Raw genomic sequence first — 22,065 nt, forward strand, 5'->3', positions numbered from 1 at the left:
TCATAAACATCACTATTTTTGTGGACTCTATTTAGCATATTCTGTATGTTCCTGGACTCAGATGTCAAGCAAACATTGGACTTTTGCAGCAGTCCAAGTCAGTCCTCTCCCACTCATGTTAACCTGTCGTTTACCTCTGTCCATCTCAACTAATAACTGCACAGGCAGCCTGCAATTTTGTTCGCTTGGAAACATTCAGAGACCGCTGGCAAGAGGTGGTCTCGGTGGACCGTTGTTACTGCGTTGAAACTACTAAAACGACCACACCGGAGTTCTAATAAAACGCACAAAATGTTGGCCTGTGAAAGCGCCTTTATTCAGTCTTTTTTAAGGCCTCCAGTTTATCATTTATGACATTTAAGACTTCTGCGAGACATGCAAACAACCTATATCCATGGACAACCTACAGATTCAACTCATGTGTTAATGCCAGATGATGAAAAATTATAAAAAAAACAACCTCAGAGTCTTCTTTAGACCCGTTTAAAGGGCATGAAGTAGTAAAACACTCCTGTTGAAAGTCGACTGAAACAGGTTATAAGCTGCACAGTCACCACATACCAAGAGGTCATCACCTCTCCCGTTCATAGATCTGCTGTGTGTGCAGACTACACGTGTTTAGCCCCGGCAGTTCAAACAGATTTGTCTTCAGGCTGCTCTTGCGTAGAGATCCCAACAGGAGATCTGCTGACAGATCACAGTGGGAAGCACTAAGATGAAGTGTCAATGCTGCTGTAAGATCCTGTGTCAAATCCTCTGTTTGGATCTGAGGGAGCAGGCAGCCTAAGAGGGGATTGGTGGAGGAGTGCAGTGCATATGCAGTTATTCCCACTACTGCTCATGCAGGCGGTCCTTCACTGTAATCCCCTGCCTCCAGAGACTGTGTACGCAAAGACGCTGACAGAAATCACCATGCAAACACACACACACACACACACATATGCATAAGCATGCATGCGAGCACAAAAATTACAAATCCTTGCATTCGGCTTTTTTCACAGCACTCTTTATTCATTGTTCTGCCAGTGAGTGTAACAGAGAGAGAGTGTTTCCAAAGAAGACAGTGAGTTTTATACACCAAAGATCTCTCAACCAAAGCTGAGCAGGTTTGAAAAGAGAGTCAAACTTCTGTGGCCTCGCTACACTGTACTGTTTGTGACTGACAAAGTAATAGACACGGTACCTGGATCCCTCTCAGGGGTCTGAAGAAACTCTTTCTCTGCTGACTTTCACCCACTCATTCATGTCCTTTAAACATGTCTGATAAGACCAAGACCCCAGATGACGTCCCAAGGCGCAGATTCTCCTTGTGAAGTCGTGTTATTTGGGTATGAAGACTATCAGTGATGAGCGAGGAGGACTTTGCCAGTGGCGGTATCTAAAGCTAAACTCGGGTGTGAGGAGAGAGGTTGGCAGGAGAGTGAGACGGGGGGGAAGCAAGCCAAGAGGAAGAGGTGAGGAGAGGTGAGAGGGAATGCTGAAAGAAGCTCCAGCAGACTAGCAAAAGGTGTGACTTCTTCAGTGCTCACCCGTGGCAGTGAGGTGCCTGTGTGTGTGTGTGTGTGTGTGTGTGTGTGTGTGTACGTGTGAATGTGCACATGCATATGAGGGTGTGTATGTGTGTGTGTGCTGAGCTCAGCTAATGCCATGCTGCCATTTCTAGTGGGGCTTCAGAAACCTGCACTGGCAGAGAATCAACTGCAGGTCAGATCGCTGGCGCTCACTCTTTCAGTGAGTTGGCCCGAGGTGGCGGGAGTACATCCCATCTGCCAGAATACCAAAAAAGAGCTGGACAGCGGCAGAGCAACTGAGGTATCCAACGGGAAAAGTGAGAGTGATGAAAAAGATTAACATACATAGGAGATAGCGCTTTGTGTCACAGAACAATAGATAATTATTGTGCAAATCTGTGTGAAAAATCACACTCACAATGCAGATATGTATAGGTACCGCTCAATAAGGAACAAGTTTTTACCACGTCCCGATGCACTGTGATAGTTCCCCGGCAGATGGGAAGAGCGAAGTTTCTCACCCTGCCAAAAAAAGACTGAAGGTGATGGGGAAGGTGAGAAAAATGAGCTGCAGACAGAGAGAGAGAAGACGAGGGGAAGCGGGAGCATTGCCACGGTGTTTAAGTGAGCGGGGCATCCATATTCAGGCAGAGGGCTCAGGGGCACGGTTGGCACACAGAACGAGAAGGTCGCCAGAAGACGAGCTGGCATGTGGGAAAAAATAACAGCCGACACAGCAGCCAGAGTCAACATCTCTCTCCCCGTCTGTCACTCTTCTGGACTTCTCTTTCACACATTCGACTTTAGCTACACTAACCACTACTCACAACCATTTCCTTATCTCTCAAAACATATTGGCATGAAAGGGCAATTAGCATATCCATTAACTGTGCAGTCTATACAAGTGTGTATTTATCTAATCGAATATAAAACTGCATTCCCTCTACTTCACATTGCATAAAGCAGACCGATACACATATAAACATGACACGCAGTCTCTCCGAGGAGAAAATCTAATCTCTATTGAAGATTGAGCTCTATAAGATAGTGTCAGCACAAACATGTCTATTGACGTCCTTTCTACCGATGTCAATACCATCTGATTATGTAAAGACTGACCGATAGCTTCTGCTCCATTAGCCGTGCTCCACTCACCCTGAATGCCTGATCACCTCCATCAGTTACTGAGGGCAACAGACTCTGACAAGCTCACACACAGCTTCAATTAACTGAAACGAAGGGAAAAAAAACACACACTGAATCTCCAGCTACAAAATATAGAAGCAGCCCACAGCAAAAAACCTGCTGCAACGAGACTCTCTGGCCAACTCATACACACATAAGCTCACTTAGCCTTTGGCTACAAAACAACAAAACCATTGTCTGTAGGGGGGACTTAACAAGGAGACTATTTGAATACAAAACAGCTTGCGGCAGAGGATGAGAACTTTCCATCTCTCCTCTCCGAGCTGTCAGAGCCAGAGTCTGCAGGGGGGCAGATGTTTTCTCTGGCAAAAAGGAGGAGGAGACAAGTTACAACCCACCCAGCAGCCTCGGAGGAGAGAAGCAGCACATTAAGCCTGGGAGAGAAATGATGCGGCCATGCCGAGAGTATACGGGAGTACGGTGCGGGGAGGGGGGTGGCGGGCTACCACTGCTGCCTGAATCTATCTCCATTAGCAAGTAGGGACCATCAGAGGATCCAGACACACTCTCTAGTGGGGGGCTCAAGGGCTGACTGATGCGGTGTTTCATCAGATAACGTCGCGCTTTCCAGTCAAAATCTGCCGTCGTAGTAGAGCCTTCAAATCTTGGACTGTTTTCATGCTTCCTCATTTAAGTACTGCAGGGATGCTTTGATTCTCACATGCCAGTCAACACAAATTAAAATGTATACCCACTCAAAAGATAGAAATTAAAGAATGAATGTATGGCCTTTTGCATTAGTGACAGAGACTGGCATGTGACTGAGAGTCTGCCTCATCCGAAAGCTACAACAGACAGAAATTCAAACTGACACGTCAAACACAAACTGCAGCTCCTCAGTTGTTCAGCTCAGCACTGAGAGTTTCCATCAGTAGGATTTTGACATTTGCCTTCAACAGCAATTTTACTCTGCGTTATCTCAATACAGTGTACAGTGTGTTGTAGTCAAGATTAGTAAACCCAGACCAAGTCATGACCAGGACCAGAGTGTGTCGAGACCGAGACAAGACCAAGACTTTGAGGGGTTGAGACCAAGTAAAGACAATTGGGCTACCTCCGGGATCTGAGAAGTGAAGCCAATGTGAAAGTGCCTTAAACCTGCATTCTTTCTAATAGCCAGCAGGGGGCGACTCCTCTGGTTGCAAATAGAAGTCTGATTGTATAGAAGTCTATAAGAAAATTCTACTTCTCACTTGATTTATTACCTCAGTAAACATTGTAAACATGAGTTTATGATCTCAATCTCTAGTTTCAAGTCTTCTTCAATACAGCATGATGTTCATTTAGTAACTTATGGTCCCATTTAAAGTCAAATAGACCATAAAGCAGGGTATGCTTTAGGGCGGGGCTACCTTGTGATTGACAGGTAGCTACCACGGTCCACGCTCAAAACGGTAGTCCACAAACCAATGAGTGACATCACGGTGACTACGCCCACTTCTTATACACAGTCTATGGTCAAGACCAAGACCAGACCAGTGTGAGTCCCACGCAATAAAATGTTGAACATACAAACCATTGGCACTCCTCAAATTGATCTGAAAGATCCACATTCCAATAAAAACACCCGCAGAAAACAAATGAAGATTCCTCTTCACTCGTCTCTTTGATTGCCTTATACTGTATACTGTATGTGTATAAGTGTACATGGGAAATGTCTTTATAAAAAAATTAAACGGCATTGCAGAGGTGAATTTTATGTGTGGGAATTTACTAGAGCTGCAACGATTAATCAATTCGTTGTCAACTATTAAATTAATTGCCAGCTATTTATTTATTATCAATTAATCAGTTTGAGTAATTTTTTAAGAAAAAGAAGTAAGAATTCTCAAATTCCAGCTTCTTAAAAATGAATATTTTCTGGTTTCTTTACTCCTCTATGACAGTAAACTGAATATCTTTGAGTTGTGGACAAAAAACATTTTTCACCATTTTCTAACATTTTGTAGACCAAACAACTAATTGATTGATCGAGAAAATAATCGACAGATTGATCAACAATGAAAATAATCGTAGTTGCATTCCTAGAATTTACCTTTGTTTTCTATGAGCAATTGCAGTAATGATTTAAAAAAAATAAATCAAGACAATAAACAGACAATTTAGTGATATACACGCATTTGTGGTCTTGACTGGTCTTGAAATAAAATCATTCTTGTCTGAGATCAAGACAAGACTGAGACCTTCAAAACGTTATCTTGAGACCGGTTTTGAGTACTACAACACTAGTAGTCACTACAGTTTCAAAACTTTCCTTCCTTTACTGATTGTCCACTTATTCTTCTACCTAACTATTCCTGTACTCGTAAAGTACTAGACCTAATATGCATTGCATCAGAACTTGTCCCAAGTGCATACGCAGGCCGAGCAGTGACCTGCCACATAAACAGTCCACCGCCACCCAGCTTTCTTAATTAAGGCACTTTGTTTTTATTTGGCCTTTTCTGCTGGAGGCCTGGATTAAATTGGATTCTAAATGATCCAGAACCGATAGAGCAATCTTTATTGCCATATTCGTAGACGGAGTGCTCACTAAACTGTCACAAATATGCTGGCAGTTGGGTAATTTTCTCCTGTGACAGGGCGAGCGAAGATGAGGGCCCGGGTCTCCCCAAGGGGATTGTGGGAAGATTGGAGGAGGGCATATGGCGAGAATGGGATGGGGTGTGCACCATAGAGCACACCATTTATAGGCGAAAGCCCCTTGAGACACTAAAGGAGAGGAGCAGAGGAAAATGAGATCCTCTTCACTTCACTCGGCATTCCCCACATTCAAGCTTTTCTGGGGTCATTTAAGAGAGCAGTGCTCACGAAATCTCAGACCTCAAAGGTCTGTTTATTACTCATAGCACAGGCAAATCCTCTCCACTATTCCACATAGCCACCAGCATACAGTAAAACAGCCAGGAGAGAAAGCTTTAAGGACAATAACCGCAGTTTTGGTGAGGTGGTATTCCAACATTACAGGGCAGAAGTGGAATAAAAAAAGGATAAAAGAAAAAGAAAGTGATATAGTGAATGTTAAGGAGAGGAGAGAGAGGTCTAAGTGAGCAAATGAGGGACTGAAAGTACACAGGAGGAGGTGGGGGTGTCAAGTTCACATGGGGGAATGTTTCTCAGCAGGAAAAATGATTTCCCTTTCTACACAACCTGCACCGCAGGGGGTTGTACACAGTTTCACTGCATACGCCTACGATTTAAACACACTTCCGCCTCCCACCTCTCCTCTCCTCTCCTCTCCCTACCTCCCACCCGCCCCATCTTCCTTCCTCCACGCTTCCTGTACAGTATGCTGCAGGGCACTGGGAGAGAGGGAGGCAGCCAGAAAAGCCTGATAACCAGGAAGCGGACACATCTGGCCCTCACTAATTCAATTCCACACAAGTTTGCTTTTCCTCCCCATAACATAACCTAATTAAAAAAAAGCAGGAATTGGAGGCACATTCATTTCCAATTCATCAACGGGGAGAGAGGCGGACGAAGACTTCCAAAAAGGTTGGGTCTTTTTTAATTAAAATCAAAATTGCCCCACGCTACTTTGAATTATATATTTACTAGAAATGAAACCAACTGGCAGTGATTACACAAACCCATATGGCTATCAATACCTCACATTATTAGACACACTTGGAGTATTAGACACACTCCCCACCTCCTGCATTTACAAATTTCAGAACCCCGAAGACACAGGTGTGACAGGAGTTTTTAATTTCAACCTCTCAAACTTTAAGATATCCTCAGTTTTCTGCTGAATATAGACTTCTATGCAGGTTGGGCCGGAATAATTTTTCAGTTATTAACATCAACTTATTTCCAATAACAAGTTTGGAAAAAGTATAGAAGTGGGAGACAGTTAAGGAAAATGAAAATGAGGTTTTTGGTCACACTTACCCATGGCTTTGGTCTCTTCTCCCTTGGTATTGAGGATAGAAAACTTAAACTTGGCCCGCACCTCACTCTTTGGGCAGCTGACTAAGAGCAGGTAAAGTGACAGATAGTCTTTACTCTCCTCATCCAGACCTTTAGGGTTCACACGCAAACACCTGGAGGTAGGAAAACAAAGAAACATACTGATCAGAAAGATAAAGCCAAAAAGGTAAAGTGATGCTTCCATTCCTGGAAGCATTTTTCTTAAAGGTACAGTGTGTAGGATTTGGCGGCAGAGTGGTTGCAGATTGCAACCAACTAAGTACCCCTCCGCTCACTCCTCCCTTTCCAAGACTGCAGGTAACGTGAGCCGCCGAGTGCAAAACCGTGGTAACGCCGTTCACAACTTTAGGAGCAACGGAAGTCAGACGGCGGCTAGCAGTACCATGGCTTTGCACTCTGTAGCTCACGTTACCGCAGTTACACAAGCGTGTCGGAGAACTACAGTGGCCTTCAGGTAATATAAAAACGTGAAAGGCTCTCTCTAGAGTCAGTGTTTGTCCTCTCTGGGTTACTGTAGAAACATGGCAGAGAAACATGGCAGACTCCGTGAAGAGGACCCGCTCCCTATGTAGATATGAAGGGTTCATTCTAAGCTAATGAAAACACAACAATTCTTAGTTGCAGTTGATTATATATTTATGAAAACATAGTTATGAATATATATATTCCATTTCTGCTAATAGATTCCCCTAAATCCTACACACTGTTCCTTTAATGTTTGTATGCAATAATAACATTATTCTATCATTAATGGCACTCTCGCTATTTAAATGTATTTCAGACTTATTCTGTAAAGACTGTTGCAAATGCTTCATCCTTGTCTTCACAGTCAGATCTATTGATTTCATCCACAACCCTTCACTTGTGCCAAAGTGATGGTTTGATGGTATTGATTCTGCAAGACACACTACTGTTTATAGCATGAAACCATGTAGGATAATCATTATATCTGTTTAAGTGAAGTGGAAAATACAACTCTAATAATAGCCTTTTTTTTTTTTTTTTTTTACAAATCTGGAATCAAAGCCATACTCTATTTACTACATAATGAAAGGCTTTCAGTTTCACTTTCAGGTTTAATACTGAGATGAGACACGGTGGAGTCTGAGCCTTTTTAACACTAACACAGCAACATAAACATGTATGCCAATATTTTAATGCCAAACAGCAATAAACTAGCAAAAAGGCTCCGCTGCCAAAAGCATAACGTTTCACAGGAAAGGAAGGAAACACCTCCACCTCAATACTGGTGCTGTATCAATATCATACTGTTGTACTGTATAAGTATCAATATGGTATCGTAGCTGAAACTGTAACATTGATTACTTGACTCCCCTTTTCTTCTGACTGCAGCTTTCTAGGTAAAAATTCTGAACTGAATGGAAGGAGACTTTTATAAATCTACTGTAGATCCACATTCTTTCAAAACAGAAATACGTCAGAACAATATATTTAACCCAGGGTGTTCAAAAGATTTGATGTGTTCAGTGCATTGATGCTACGGGTGAGTCACAGTCTTCTTATGATTACATAGAGAAGTTTCACAAAAGAATCCCAATGCATCTGTAACATATGGACTGTTTGTTGCACACGCTGTTAGAACAGTAACATGAAACACACTACCATGGCCATGTGAACTACTACTTGACATGTGAAACATCTGGATGCTGGGATTCTGCTAAATCATTTGGAGGCATTTCACAACACAGAAACAATATTTATGTGCTGGAGCTCTCTAGAATCAACACGGACGAGAAAAATCTATACATATATTTTGTAATGTAAGATTCATTTAGTAGTCAATTGCTATAACTCTAATACTATCAAAATACTATTGGAAGATAAAAGATAAATGGCAGTGACTGAGATTTTTTGCACTGGCAATATACTGCAGAATGTCTGTCCTACATTCTTGGCAAGTTCTTGATTTCATCATTATAAGTCTTTTCATTATTGTTATGGTTACAATTTTTGCTCTCTTGCGGTAATGCCTAAAGGTGTGGGGCTGACCTGCAGTGCACTCTGGATCTCATTTCTCTAACAAGCATCTATGAGAGCATCGGAGAAAAAAGCATTAATGCTTCTGACAGTGAGGTATGATGCAGAGGGCTGGAAAAGAAGTCACAATTGTTCACTCAGATAAGATGAAAAGCAGGTAAATAGTCTTGGTTGGGCACTTACAGGAGGAAGTGGAATAATGGCCTAATGGCCAAAAACAACTTAGGTTGATGTGGTAGTTGAAGAAAAAGCCTGGGTTTTCTCTGAAATTGCACATCTCCATTTGTTTCTAATTTAAGCAGGTAACTTACCAGTCCCAGACACACTGTTGTGTGCTATTTTACCCGAGGCTACAATCAGTACTTTCAGGTTTCAGCCCCCTCGAAATGGCCATGTTTTTGTGTTAGATACAGAATGTGTTTTCCTGCTCCCTGGAAGCTCTTCTGTGAACATGAAACAGTGTCATTTTATTTCACTATTCAATATCAAAGTCTTGCAAGTGTATCTTGTATCTGTATCTCTAGCCTACTGTATACCTAATAAAAACAGGGTAGCTGAGATTGTTGTCATATGCAGAAGTTCACATGACTCCAGCCATCATCTCAATCAGTCTATTGAAGTGTAAGGGCCCTATTTAAACGATCTATAGCGCATGGTCTATAGTGCATGGCACAAATGCATTTAGGGCATGTCCGACTCCACTTTTGCTAGTTAAACGGTGCATAATCTAGGCACGAAATAAGGTGCAAGGGACAAAGGGGTTGTATTTAGTCTCTTAATCAAAGGTGTGTTCAATCAGTGTCATCTCCCATTCCCTTTAAAGAACAGGTGTAGAAGAAAAATAGTGTCCCAGACTTTAGAAGAGGTTTTTGTTGGTCGATGGCGCAATCGCTTTCTGCTGCCTTAAGATAGCAATGTGCCTGACCACACCTCATTTTATGACTAACAAGACAAGAACATTTGCTACTTACACAACGTGGGCGTGAAAATGACAACTGTGTCGATCTGAAACTAGCAATGAAAGTTGCACTGCGCTGCACGCCGCTTTGCGCCTGCTGTAAGATAGGGCCATAAGTCTCAGTGGGATCAGGCTAAGAAAGGTAGTCCAGAAGTTCTTCGCCCCAGCCACATCATCCAGCTCATCCAGGGAGATCCTAGAGCTTTCTCAGACCAGGTGGGATAAGTAATCTCCCCAGCATGTTCTACCCACCAACTCCTTCCAGAGCGAACCAGTCTACACTGAAATCGTATTGCTCCTACTATGTTTAACAGCTGACCAAAGCCTTCTTTCCAGTGCACTAGAACAAACTTTCCTGGGAGGTTTAGCAGTGTGACACCTCGATATTTGGAACAGGCTTTCATGTACGCTCTTTAAAAAAAAAAAGGGAACTAACCCCATACCGCCTTGCCACTGCAGATCTTTTAACTACCTCTGTGGCCTCTGCTCAAGATGAGTAGCATCCCCAAAATGTTCTGACTCTCCCTCTTCTACAGAGGGCGTGACGTCAGCAATTTCTTCCATAATTTTGAATTCTTACACCAAATTTACACCAGAGAAGTGGCGAAGTGCAGCCTGCGGCGAGCTGCTGTGCAATGTCTATGAAAAGCTGCAACTAAAAGTTGGGAAAAGTTTAACTTTTAGTGCGGCCAGAGAGTACCCGCAGCCTATCAGCAAACAGATCCCGTGACTCCTGTGACATGTTGACCTATGTTAAAAGAATTTCTTCCCGCCTGAACACATGAACAAACCTCCCAGCCGCAGGAAAATGTAGTTATTTCATCAAGCCGTGCTGTGCTGCTGCCTGGTGTGAATTCAGCATTAAAGGTGATGAATTAAAAATTCAGAGGATATCTATTGCCTCCACTCGGCTCTCGACATGGCGACGGATGAGCCGGTGGCTTACAGCTAACGGTGTTAACGGTGCTTACAGCACTAACAGTGCAAACAACGGCAACATTGTTGATAGAGCTAACAGCGTTTACCTGAGGGGGAACCGGAGGGTGGGTCCAACGCTTCCGTGACAACTTATCAGCTGTAAGTGCCGTATGAGAGCAGTGCAGAGTGCCGACCGTGAGCTAGCCAGTGGGGCACGCTCACAAGCACTAATATGCATTAAAAGGCCGTCTAATTACAACACTGGCATTGATTAGGATTTTATCTTTCACTCTGAGCCTATAACAATGTGAGAAAGTGAAGATGCAGCCAGACTTAATTCAAGCATGAAAGGGTGCTACAAAAATCATTATTCCAAACACCTGTGTGAGTAAACATCAGCGGTAATACAGACTAGATGAAGGCACACTAGATTCCACTGAAGCAGGCGACTGGATGCATCAAACTCTTGAAAACAATGTTGTACCTCTCAAAGATGCAAAAAGTGGATAATGCTTGTGAGAGTTGTTGGAGAAAATATTGTCCAACAACTCTCTTTGAGCACTATCAATATCTGACAGCTACAACGACCAGCCTTCACTAACCATTTGAGTTTGTCGTTGGCGCCGGAGGAGAAAGTGGAGCTTTTGATGACTTCTCCTATGTCCTCGCGACAGAAGCTGAAGTTGTTGATGGTCCACATGTAGGAGAACTTCACCACTTTGATCTGTGCAGAAAAGACACAGGGAGAGCTGAAATCAGATCTCTTTATTTATATATTTATCTATTCTATATGGGTAAGTGGTGTTTGGTCATCCTGGACTTCAAAACCGCACATCAAAACTGCCTTTCATCTTAATAAACACTGACAACAAACGGAGGGAAAGAAGAAAGGACATTGTAAAAGCGGCAACAGAACAGAACAAAACAATTTTGCAAGAGGAGATGAAAAAACAGACATCATCAATGACATACTTTATGTGCCTTGGCTCTTAACAGGAAAGTGATGTCTGAACTAGCAAAGCCTGTACTGCAATGACTGAAACAAGCACGATTTCACAGTATAGGTGACCTTTAAACAAAGCTTGAAATGACACCAATTTTTGTGGAAAACAAATTAGGTTTGTAATATCGAGGAAAACACAGTTACTGGAAAAATCCAGACGTGATTTATTACATTCAACTGCTCATTGACTATCCACATAAAATATAAAGTTTTACAGATTACTGACGTACTGTATATTTAAAGTGAACTTCTTCTGTTTTGATAGATAGGCCTACTTTCAGATATATCACCCACGTCCACAGAGCAAAAGTGGGCAACAAAACGCTTCATTTTTACTAAAAAAATCTGTAACTCACTCACAGTTATCTCATTTTAACACAATGGAGAAGTTCTTCACAGAACACAATGACAATCAATGTGAGTTATGCTCTCTATGCATCAGTGTGCTCCTTTCAGAGGTGGGACTAAGTCATTGTTTTGCAAGTCACAAGTAAGTCCCAAGTCCTAAACTTTGAGTTTCATGTCCTAAACAAGTCAGAATGCATTCTTCACCACATTTAATGTAATTTTAACAACAGAGTAACTGGCACCAACTGGCGCTCAGCAACGTAACATTAGTTCTTCATGGTTTTCTCCTGCAACTTGACTGGATACTGTTAGTTTGGTTCAAACAAAGTGGATCTGGGGGGTTAAGAATAAGATAATCAAATTCAAGTTATAATAATATTCGCCAAATAAAGAGTCCTGAGTTCAACCAAAAAAACACTACTTCTCAGGGATTCAGCAATTAACAACAAAAGATAGAAATTCAGTTTTTCAGTATTTTCCCCAGGAGGAAATAAATCAATAAAGGATCTCTCAAAAAATAAATAAACTCAACATCTCCGACGCTGTTGAAGCAACCTCCTGTATCGGGCAGTTGATCACGTTCGTGCACACACTTTTTAAATAACATACTTTAGGTATCAAGTACTTTCAAGTCAAAAGGCTCAAGTCACAAGTGAAGTCACAAGTCCTTGGTGTTAAAGTCCAAGTCGAGTTGCAAGTCTTTTTTGATTTTCTCAAGTCAAATTTGTGCGAGTCTGTCGAGTCAACACCTCTGGCTCCTTTCTCATGCTGAGGAAAACATGTGCTCCCACACATTCCCTCCTCACCTGAGTATAACACCAGCTCTCCACCACGGAACCGTTGGACATTTCAGCCAGGGGAGGGGGGCTTGGGGCTCTGGACATTTCCAGCCTTGATGCGGAGATGACCTGAATGGGGCCGGAGCACCAGCCAGCTGTGGGGTGAGGTGCTACGGGGTGCTCAGGGAAGGGAAGGGCCAATAATCAGTCAAGCTGGCCGCCTCTTAAACAACACCTGCCGTACGGAGAGCTGAATCCAGAACAACGGGACATCCAGACTCCAAAATAGCTCCGGGCGCTCTGTAGGGACACAAAAACACAGTCATTAAAATAACTTTAAACTAGTGACTCACATTACTATGAAAAGCTGTGACCTTGTGTGAGTGCTAGTGTGCATGAGCATGTCAAAACAATTCCTAATTGAATGGTTAGTCTAATTGAGCGATATTTCCAAGTAAGCAGGACATAAGGGGGTCTGAATTCATTTGGTTTAAAGGAGGCTTCAACATTCAAAGCACAGCAGCGGCGCAAGCTCTGCTTCACTGGGGGAAGCCTTCCTTTATCTGTGCGTGGTTTCGTCTTTGTTTTGCTTTGAGAGGAGCAGAGCGCCGTGCCAGCCATCTGATTCCAGCCAGGCTGCACCCGTCCGCCGTGGCTCCAAGTGAAGTGCAAGACTTTCATCTCAAGCTGCCAGTCTGTACTCACACAAACACACCCACAAGGTCATACAGTACTTTCATAAGCCAACGCTGGCTAAGAAAGGTCAAAGTTTTTTTTTTATAACAACCTGCATCCAGGATTTGTTTCATTCTGAAATGCTGCGAATGAGATTTACACTGAAATTGCCACATTACAATTGGCAAAGGGAAACTTCCTCATTATTTTTGTCTAATTTTAGGTCCTTTCCTACACTAGCAGTCTCAAGGGATTGAAAAAGTTGTTGAAAAAAGAAGAAAAAAAGGACAGTTTGGTTTCAAAGCTGCATTTCTCTGCTGCCTAAATCTCTCATTTCCGCTGGTTTCATGCTCTGCTCCTCTCAAGTTCTTCCCCGCATATTTCATACCTAAGTCGACACAAGGTCTCAGGATCTGGCTTTTCTCACTCAACCTACACTTCCCCCCCCCGATCTCCTGCCAAAGAAACCCTTCCACTCCACTGCTTAATTAGTGGCTGATTGAAAGAGAAGTTCAGGACCTGAGAAAACTTGGCAGAAACTGAGAGCGCAGAGAGGCAGAGCGAGAAATGAGAGAATGGGTGAAAAGTGAGACAGACCTCTGTCGTTGCGAGAGGATTGTAGACAGGAGAGGCGACCTCAACAGCTCCAGACCCAGACGCGACTTAATTAATGTTTAGAGATAACCCCTGTATCTGATCTTCCTCAATCCAGCGCCCCCTTTTTCTTCTTTTGTGCTATTTGTATCTGATGAAAAACACTGGTGGCATTTTCGCTCAGTAAAACAATAAAATATTAATCACAAAAGTTGGGAGAACAAGGCTGCACTGATTTGCAATTTAAATTACCTGAGACTTCCTGGCAATTAATTATAGTCTTATATGAGTGAGTGAGGACGTATACGCAGATTTTCGCACGTGTGTTTCCGTGTGTGTGTGTGTGTGTCATCATTTGCGCTTTGTTTCACAGCCTATCTGAAACACAATTTACCGAGTGCTTTTCTTGTATCCTGTCCCTTAAAGAGCAACATGAATGCCAAGTAATCACAGGGAATCAATTTAAGAAAACATGACAACACTGGCAGCACCGCTAACAGCCTCACAGCTTTCTAAATAGACCCAGATGACACTTAACCAGAATAAAGCTAAGGATGATTTTTTTTTATTTTTTCATTCTTTTCATGACAAACATCAAGAGCAGGGAGACAGGAGGAGAGCAGCAATAACAACTCCGAGAGATGGAGATGTGTGCTAATCACAGGACTCCCTCAGAAGAAATGTCCTCAGACAGTTCATTTGTCATGGGGATCAGATGATGACAGCGTGAATGGGAAGAATGACTAATAGGTGATAATGCACACAGCATAGAGAAAATAAATATTGTCACATTACAGTGTATGGAAGGCAGAGATTTACAAAGACTGCGTTTCCCCCCAAAGGCAATTAAAAGACAAAGTGAGGCAGTAATGGAGGTGCTGTGCTTCAGATAAAGAAGTGTTTGTTGCTGCTACTTTGGCTCCATCAGCGAGGAAGTTGGATAAAAAAGAGGAAATGAGAATGCTTAGAGAGAGCGATGCAGAAAGAGAGCAAACTAGTTCAGATTCTGCACAGTACACGTCTTAATCTCTTCTCTGGGAAATACAGCAAACTAAAAAATACAGACAGTTTATCATACTGCATGCATGCATACAAAGGCGCTGCAGTGAATACGACACAGTGAAGTCTATAATGTCAAGTTCTTGCTGGGGTTCAACGCTACAATTTCTGACGGTTGTTATTGTATTGACACTATAGCACTATAGTTAATCTCTATGAACAGATGTAGAATCCGTAGGCAACAGGATGAGATTTTGGTATCGGAAGCGTTCTTGTTTCCGTTTGTAGTCCGATTAGCACTGACCAATCACATTCAAGCAGGCTTTGGTTGAATGCACTTAAACAGTCCGTCTGGAGAGCAAAAGAGGTGGAACGCATTGGCCGAAATGCAATCTCGGAACCCATCAACTATCATCTGACGATTATTCAGCTTCTTACTGATTTAAAAATATTATAATTTTTGCTTGATAAGTGATTTAAATTGTTGCAGATTAATTTTCTGGTGACTGATTAGTTAATCGACTAATCCTTGCAGCACTAATATGATGCATGCGTATCTTAAAGTATCAAAACATTTTGTCACTTTATCACACCAGCCAAAACTCATTAATTGCTGAAAAGCATTCTCCTGTCATTTTTATGGTAACTAATTATCATTCTTAAAAAAATATATAAAACACTGGATTTAAAAAACAGTTACTTTGACAACATGATGAAGCTTCATAGAGCCGAGAGTCTCACTACCAGCTGTTTTTGGCTGAACTGGGACTTTGAAAGCCCACAGAGATGGCACCAAAAAAATGAAGAAAGAAACTAATTTGTAAGATTGTGAGTGTTTGTGTGTTCTGTATGTACAATGCAGCAAGTGTGTGAGTAAGTATGAGAGAGAGGGAGAAGGAGTATGGGGCCGCCTGAATCCCACATCCTCGTCCCATGCCTGTTTTCAGAGAGGGGAGCCAGATGAGGAGAGTGAGACCTGGAGCCCATTTATATTCATTACAGGGAGACAGTCTGCTCTCCCTCTGCCAGTCCAGCCTCCATCTCTCTCCATCTCTCTGTCACACACCTCAACACGCCAGGGAGGAGAGTCTGACAAACCAACAGACAGATAGATTCAACTTCCTCTGTATAAACAAGAGCTAAGCGAGGTGATGCCGCATCTGCCTCCTCAATCAGAACTGGAGGCCGCCAGCTGCCCAGATACTGACCAGCCACGCTACATACAGTAACCACATCACAAGCTCATGTTACACCCTGAGTCAACACATGATGCTCAGCTCATGGTGTGTAAAAAAGCTTGTGCTGTGATATTAACTCCATCTGTAAATTTTACATAGTGATAGCATATATTTTCTGCGCATATGTTACCTCCATCTGCAAATCTGATAATGTGAACAGCTTACAATGCATATTTACACTCCAGAACACATTTCTGTTCATTTGTTTTTCCATCTGTGCTCATGACAATCTGAATAGCTGTTGATGCACACGTCGTCTGCAACAGCCAAACCAAACCTGCAAGTCTGTCTGTGAACACAATGCATATTTAACTGGTTTATTTTTAATACGTTCAGCTGTCGACCTGCCATATTAATTCTATCTTTGGTACTTCCCTTTTACAAAAAGAAAATACCAGCACTCATCTTAATACTTAGATTTAAAGTTACTATGAGGAACTTTTAACTAGTTATGAAACAGTCTCAATTTAATACCGATGCCTCTATATGACCTATATAAATAAACCAGACCATCAGCGAGAAGATTGGCTATTTCTATATAGGTGCCACCGGGTCGGATTCCGTGCAAAATCAGACGAAATCATTCAGGTTCACCAGAAACTCCTTCAGCTCAGACTCCAGCGGGGCCTCCGGCAACAACCAGCCCACTGCGGACAGACCCAGATATGGCTTCGAGGCAACCTTCTAACTATTAGATGATTAACATGCTGACGTTTAGCATTTGATATTTAGCAGGTGTTATTTTAAGTATTTATTTGAAATTATTTGTTTTATCTCAAGTCATAAATTCTCGAATAACAACATATAAAAGAAACATTTTAGCATTTTATAAAATATATATCTATTTGTTTTTTGCATGTAAATTTCTCTATTTTTTCTGTATATTTTTTATTTCTTTATTTATTGACACTTTTCCAGTGCCTGTCTGTAATAGGCCGATTGCTTGGCCCACGGACGTTCTGCTTGCAGTATTGTCAAGAACCTTAGTATGGCTGCTTGTACTCACTAAGTGTGAAGTTGAATGGATGAACAGTTCTCGAGATATGCGATGAGCAGTCATACATACATAGACAAACAGACAAAGATTCTTCCTTTAAGATAAGATAAGATTGAACTTTATTAATCCCGAAGGAAATTCTTGTGCCAGAGATTGCTCAAAATTACAACACGTTCAAGTGTATAAAATACAAGTGTATAAAATAAAAAGTACTATTTCTAGCACTAGTGCCTAAAGGAATAATAACTAAGTAAGATACATTTAGATGATGCTGCTACACCACCACCTATTTGCCAAATGGCACCAAATTTGTCATGGTCACTCAGACAGTATATATACACATGTCCACCAAATGTGGTTGCAATAGCACAAAAAGTTAAGGAGATATGACATTTTTGGTAATATAAGACCTGCCTAAGCCACAGCATTTGAGCTAACTTTGAGGGCCAGCTATAGAAAAACTGTATGGAACATCAAAAATCCAAAACACTAACTTTTTCCAGCTTGGTCCAGAGATGTTCTGTACCAAAGTTGATGATGATTGCTCAAAATTTGTTGGACATATTAGCAAAAAATCAGATTTGGACAAAATTCGAAATGGTGGAAAATCTGGAAGCAAATGGGCGTGGCTTGTATAAATAGATTCGTCTGGACCCACAGAATCCAGGGAAACATTTTTTTGTTTCTGACAGTTACGGTCCAAAAGTTACAGACCAAAGTTCATTGTTATAGCACCACCATATGGCCAAATTGCACCACATTCGACACTGCACTCCCTTGGGTCCTGAGCAATACACTCGCCAATTGTGAAGTCGATCGGATGAGCCGTTCTTGAGATATGCAGATAACACACAGAGGGACAGACAAACAGAGATTCCTTGCTTTATAGTCTGAATGTTTCATGCTATTGAACAAGTTTGACAGCAACTTCTTCCATAATATAAATAATATAATGAATAAGGAGGACAATTCTTTATTACTTGGGCATAAAACTGAGAGAATAATTTGTTTCAACAAATATAAAGTCACTGTAAAGAGTCCTCCCTTCTATGCAAATGCAGGCGCTGTTTTGCCCTGAAATGTTCTATTAAACTGGATTTTGTTTATACATATATGAATTCAAAAGGCACATGAGATAACTTTACAGTACCTTTTCACTGTTAAGATACAGACACACTATAGCTGCTGGCAGTGGTGGAAGAACTACTCAGATCTTCAGAAACTTAGGTGAAAGTAGCAACACCACAGTGTAGAAATACATTACTGCATTAAAATTTGTACTTAAGTAAAAGTACAAAAGTGTTGCCATCAAAATATACTTACAGAACCAAAAGTAAAAGTACTCACTATGCAGAATGGCCCATTTTAGAAATGTTGCAGCTGGTAAAGGTGGAGCTAATTTTAACTACTTTGTATATTCCATCTGCTGGGTAGCCTGTGAATTTCCCCCCGGGGATCCATTTAGTTTTATCTTAACCTATAATTATACATCATCATTTAATTGTTGATTGTATCTTGCATTTTTCAAGAGGACCTGTTATGCTCATTTCAGGTGCATACTTGTATTTTGGATTTCTACTAGAACATGTTTACATTCTTTATTGTTCAAAAAACTCTTCATTTTTCTCATACCGGCTGTGATGCAGCACCTCTTTTTAACCTCTATCTGAAACGCTCTGTTTGAGCTCCTGCCCTCCCCCCCTCACAAAAAGCCCAGTCTGCTCTGATTGGTCAGCTGGCCCACTCTGTTGTGATTGGTCAACCGAACCACTCTTCGGACTCCGCTCCAGCTCCACTCCAACTACTGTAGCTTTGTTTGAGGGTGTGCCAAACTAGCCCCTATGCAGGTATTATGCAAATGTATTACATGGTGACATCACCATGTTACGGAAGAAAAGGCAGGACTTCAAGCAAGGCATTTCAGGCAGTTAAGGAGCAGTGTTTCTGTGGCTGGGCGTAACTCCCTTTGGCGTGGACTTTGAGCTTTGTAACTTTACAGACCTTTTACATGCACAAAAAAACTAAATAACACACTAAAGGAAAGGGGAAAAGCCCAAAAGCATAATAGGTCCTCTTTAATCTGAATCTACAAAGTTATCAGATACAAATGTAGTGGAGTAGAAGTATAAAGTAGCAGAAAATGGAAATACTTCAAGATTGTATTTAAATACGGTGCTTGAGTAAATGTACTTAGTTACCTTCCACCACTGGCTGCTGGTAATGATGATAATAAGCCCTTTATATGCAGTTTTATCAATGGATTTGAATGAAATAGTTCAGTTCCCTTCAGTATGGCCATATGGCCAGGACTTCAGGCGATCAGGCCTGCTGTGAAATAGGAGGTGAAGAGTGACAGAATTGAAAAATGGAAAGCCTTCTGGAATTCATTACAGCTATTGTTGAGACTCTCAAAAAGAGAAAATAAATCTATTATGAAAAAGAAACAACAGGAACACACACTACACTCTTCATGCCAGCACACAAGCACTTCTAAACACGCTCACAAACAACGTGCCTCCATCTAAATTCCCTTTAACTTGCAAAATGAAAGGGAAACATCAAATACAGAGAACTTCCCACTAGCCTCTCCCCCAGGGACCCGCTTCCTGCTGCGAGGAGAAGAAAACGGGTGGCACGGTGCAGAGACACCACCACCAGGTGGACAGGGGGTGGAGCTGTGTGATTTGGCTGCTGCAGAAAAGGAAAGGGGAGCACAGCAGGGATCTTGGAGTGTTTAGAGGGTCACCTTGTGGGACAATAGGCAGCGAGTGAAACAGTGAGGTACAGAGACGGGCTGCAGAGTTTAGAGGGAAAGACTACAAAGACTGAAAACGTGCCAAATAGCTCAGGCTAAGTGACAGAATGTTGCAGCTTTGAGCGAATGTGTGACGCATTTCTGAACGTGAATCAAACACCCAAATGCTAACTCACTATTCCACAGCTAGGAGCTTTTTTTAACAACCCCCCCGCCATCACTTCCCTCTTTGCTCCAGCTCTGGTGAGAAATCTGACAGAGGGTTAATGAAGCCTGTTCATTATCAGGTCAGATAGCATTAAAAGTGGACGGGAGCTCCGAAGGAAGCTTACAGCGAGCATGTGCAGACGCATCCGGGGGATCAGCAAGATTGATCAAGTGAAGTAGCTGACTCTCATTTCTAAAAATCATACACAGCTGGCTGGAGGCGAGCTTCCTGTCAAATAAGCACACACACAGGGATCATATGACGGAAGTGATTCCAACTCTCCGTTATGAGAGATTCAGGGGTTTTGGCAGCAGACATGAGAGAGGAAAGTAGCTCCATGGTGTCTCTGACACTAATGCGGTGGCAATTTTAGACTCTTTTTAGAGGTGCTCAAGCACACCTAAATTTCATCTTAGCACCCCTAAAAAATAATTATCAATCCCTCTGAGACCAGCCCCACAGGAGCACTGGCAATCATTACTGTCTTTAAGAGGCTGTAGCAAGCTCAGTCTTAAGGTATTGGTATCATATGAAGCTAGAAAACCTGTAAGGAATCCATTGGTATCAACTATATCATGTGAGCTTGTTGGGAAGGCCCACTTTATGTCATTGCCATGCAGCTTTAGGCAAACACTATGCAGTCCTTTGCATGCAGTTATTTTTGCCCATTTAAAAATGGTGTATTTGAATATTTCTGCATTCTGGGGTCCCTGAACAATCTTGAAATTGCATAAATTGGCTATGACTGGAAAGCTGAGAGCGTTTACATGAATAAAGACATTTTGTACCATAACTTGATGGGCAAAAGGCAGATATTGGTGCATACAAATTCACCAGAATGCAGGAAATTAAGTGTTTGGCGCTCAAAAACCTAGTTCTCTTGCCATTAAGAAGCTGCAGCAGATAAGACTGGTGAGCGAAATAGGCGGAATTTCCTCTCAGGTGTGAGTGAAAGACGCACATGTGTGAACAAGGCTGTATGTGGAGCATGTATGAAAACATGTCCGCTGTAAAAGCCGTGTCTGTCCATCTTGCCCGAGGCACTGCTGATAGCCCTGACACTCACTCAGAGAGGGTGAAAACAGGGATAAGAGAATGCCGGGAACAGTGGGCACACATGCATGACAGGGCTGAGCGCGAACTCGGCGGCGGCGGGTTTGGGGAGACACTGGAGTGTGTCGGATCCAGGGCCGCAGGAGGTGTGATGGATTAAGAGGCGCTGGCAGAGAGAGAGGCCCTCCCACCGTGGCGCAAACCCCGGTGAAACAACATCACCATCCCTCTCCATATCACTGATGTTCTCCTCGTTCTATCTCCTCTTTCTGCCTCCTTTATTTCTCCCATTTTGAAAGCATCACCTAAACTCCCCCATTTTCTCTGCATACCTCTCTTAAACCCAGTCACGATCGCTATAAAACCAGGCAACCATGCCGGCGCCACACTTATTCCTTACTGCTTTAGTCCCTCGTTTTGATCACATTTCCTACTTTAGATGATATAAAACTGTATATAAAAAGTGTTAATTTATGCAGCTAAGATAACGAAAATGACCGTATGAAGTCTCACATCAAGAGAGTGAGATAGCTTAGCCCGAATTAAGTAATGTTAATATCCTAGCTGCACTTCACAGCATTAAGTATACCTATCACTACTATGGCTGGTAACATTAATTAACTGAATTCTGGTGTCACCTTTAGAGATAAGCAGTCATTGCATTGATGTTTTATTGGACCACATTTCTAAGAGATCACTTCACAGTGTTGTTTGTACTTAGTACTTAGTACACTGACTGACAGCAGTTCCCAAAATACATGTTGACTATTAAAGTGACGCAAGTATAGTCATGCCAAAAACATCATATTTAAACAGTTAAATCATAATAATTAGATCACTATAATTAATCAAACATGCATACAACATGGCACATAGGGAACAGTGCAATTGTTGA

At 42.0% G+C, this 22,065-nt stretch overlaps 1 protein-coding gene across 8 annotated transcripts in view; it reads right to left on the reverse strand.

The window, feature by feature from the left end:
• Positions 1 to 22,065, reverse strand: part of spop (speckle type BTB/POZ protein) — a 210,941-nt gene that overhangs the window by 121,509 nt on the left and 67,367 nt on the right. For 7 of the 8 annotated variants that reach the window (XR_012596733.1, XR_012596734.1, XM_074656322.1 and 4 more), the window contains 3 exons: positions 12,679 to 12,951; positions 11,124 to 11,245; positions 6,609 to 6,760 (listed from right to left, as the gene is read on the reverse strand). Coding sequence is in view for 6 of the 8 variants with exons in the window: in XM_074656322.1 (XP_074512423.1) it covers positions 6,609 to 6,760; positions 11,124 to 11,245; positions 12,679 to 12,756 (352 nt within the window). In the remaining 2 variants the exon portion in view is untranslated. Of the gene's footprint in view, positions 1 to 6,608; positions 6,761 to 11,123; positions 11,246 to 12,678; positions 12,952 to 13,714; positions 13,783 to 22,065 lie in introns of those variants that run through there. The other variant, XM_074656324.1, reaches the window with a different exon arrangement.

This window comes from Sebastes fasciatus, chromosome 13, assembly GCF_043250625.1.
Source record: "Sebastes fasciatus isolate fSebFas1 chromosome 13, fSebFas1.pri, whole genome shotgun sequence".
Taxonomy (NCBI): Eukaryota; Metazoa; Chordata; class Actinopteri; order Perciformes; family Sebastidae; genus Sebastes; species Sebastes fasciatus.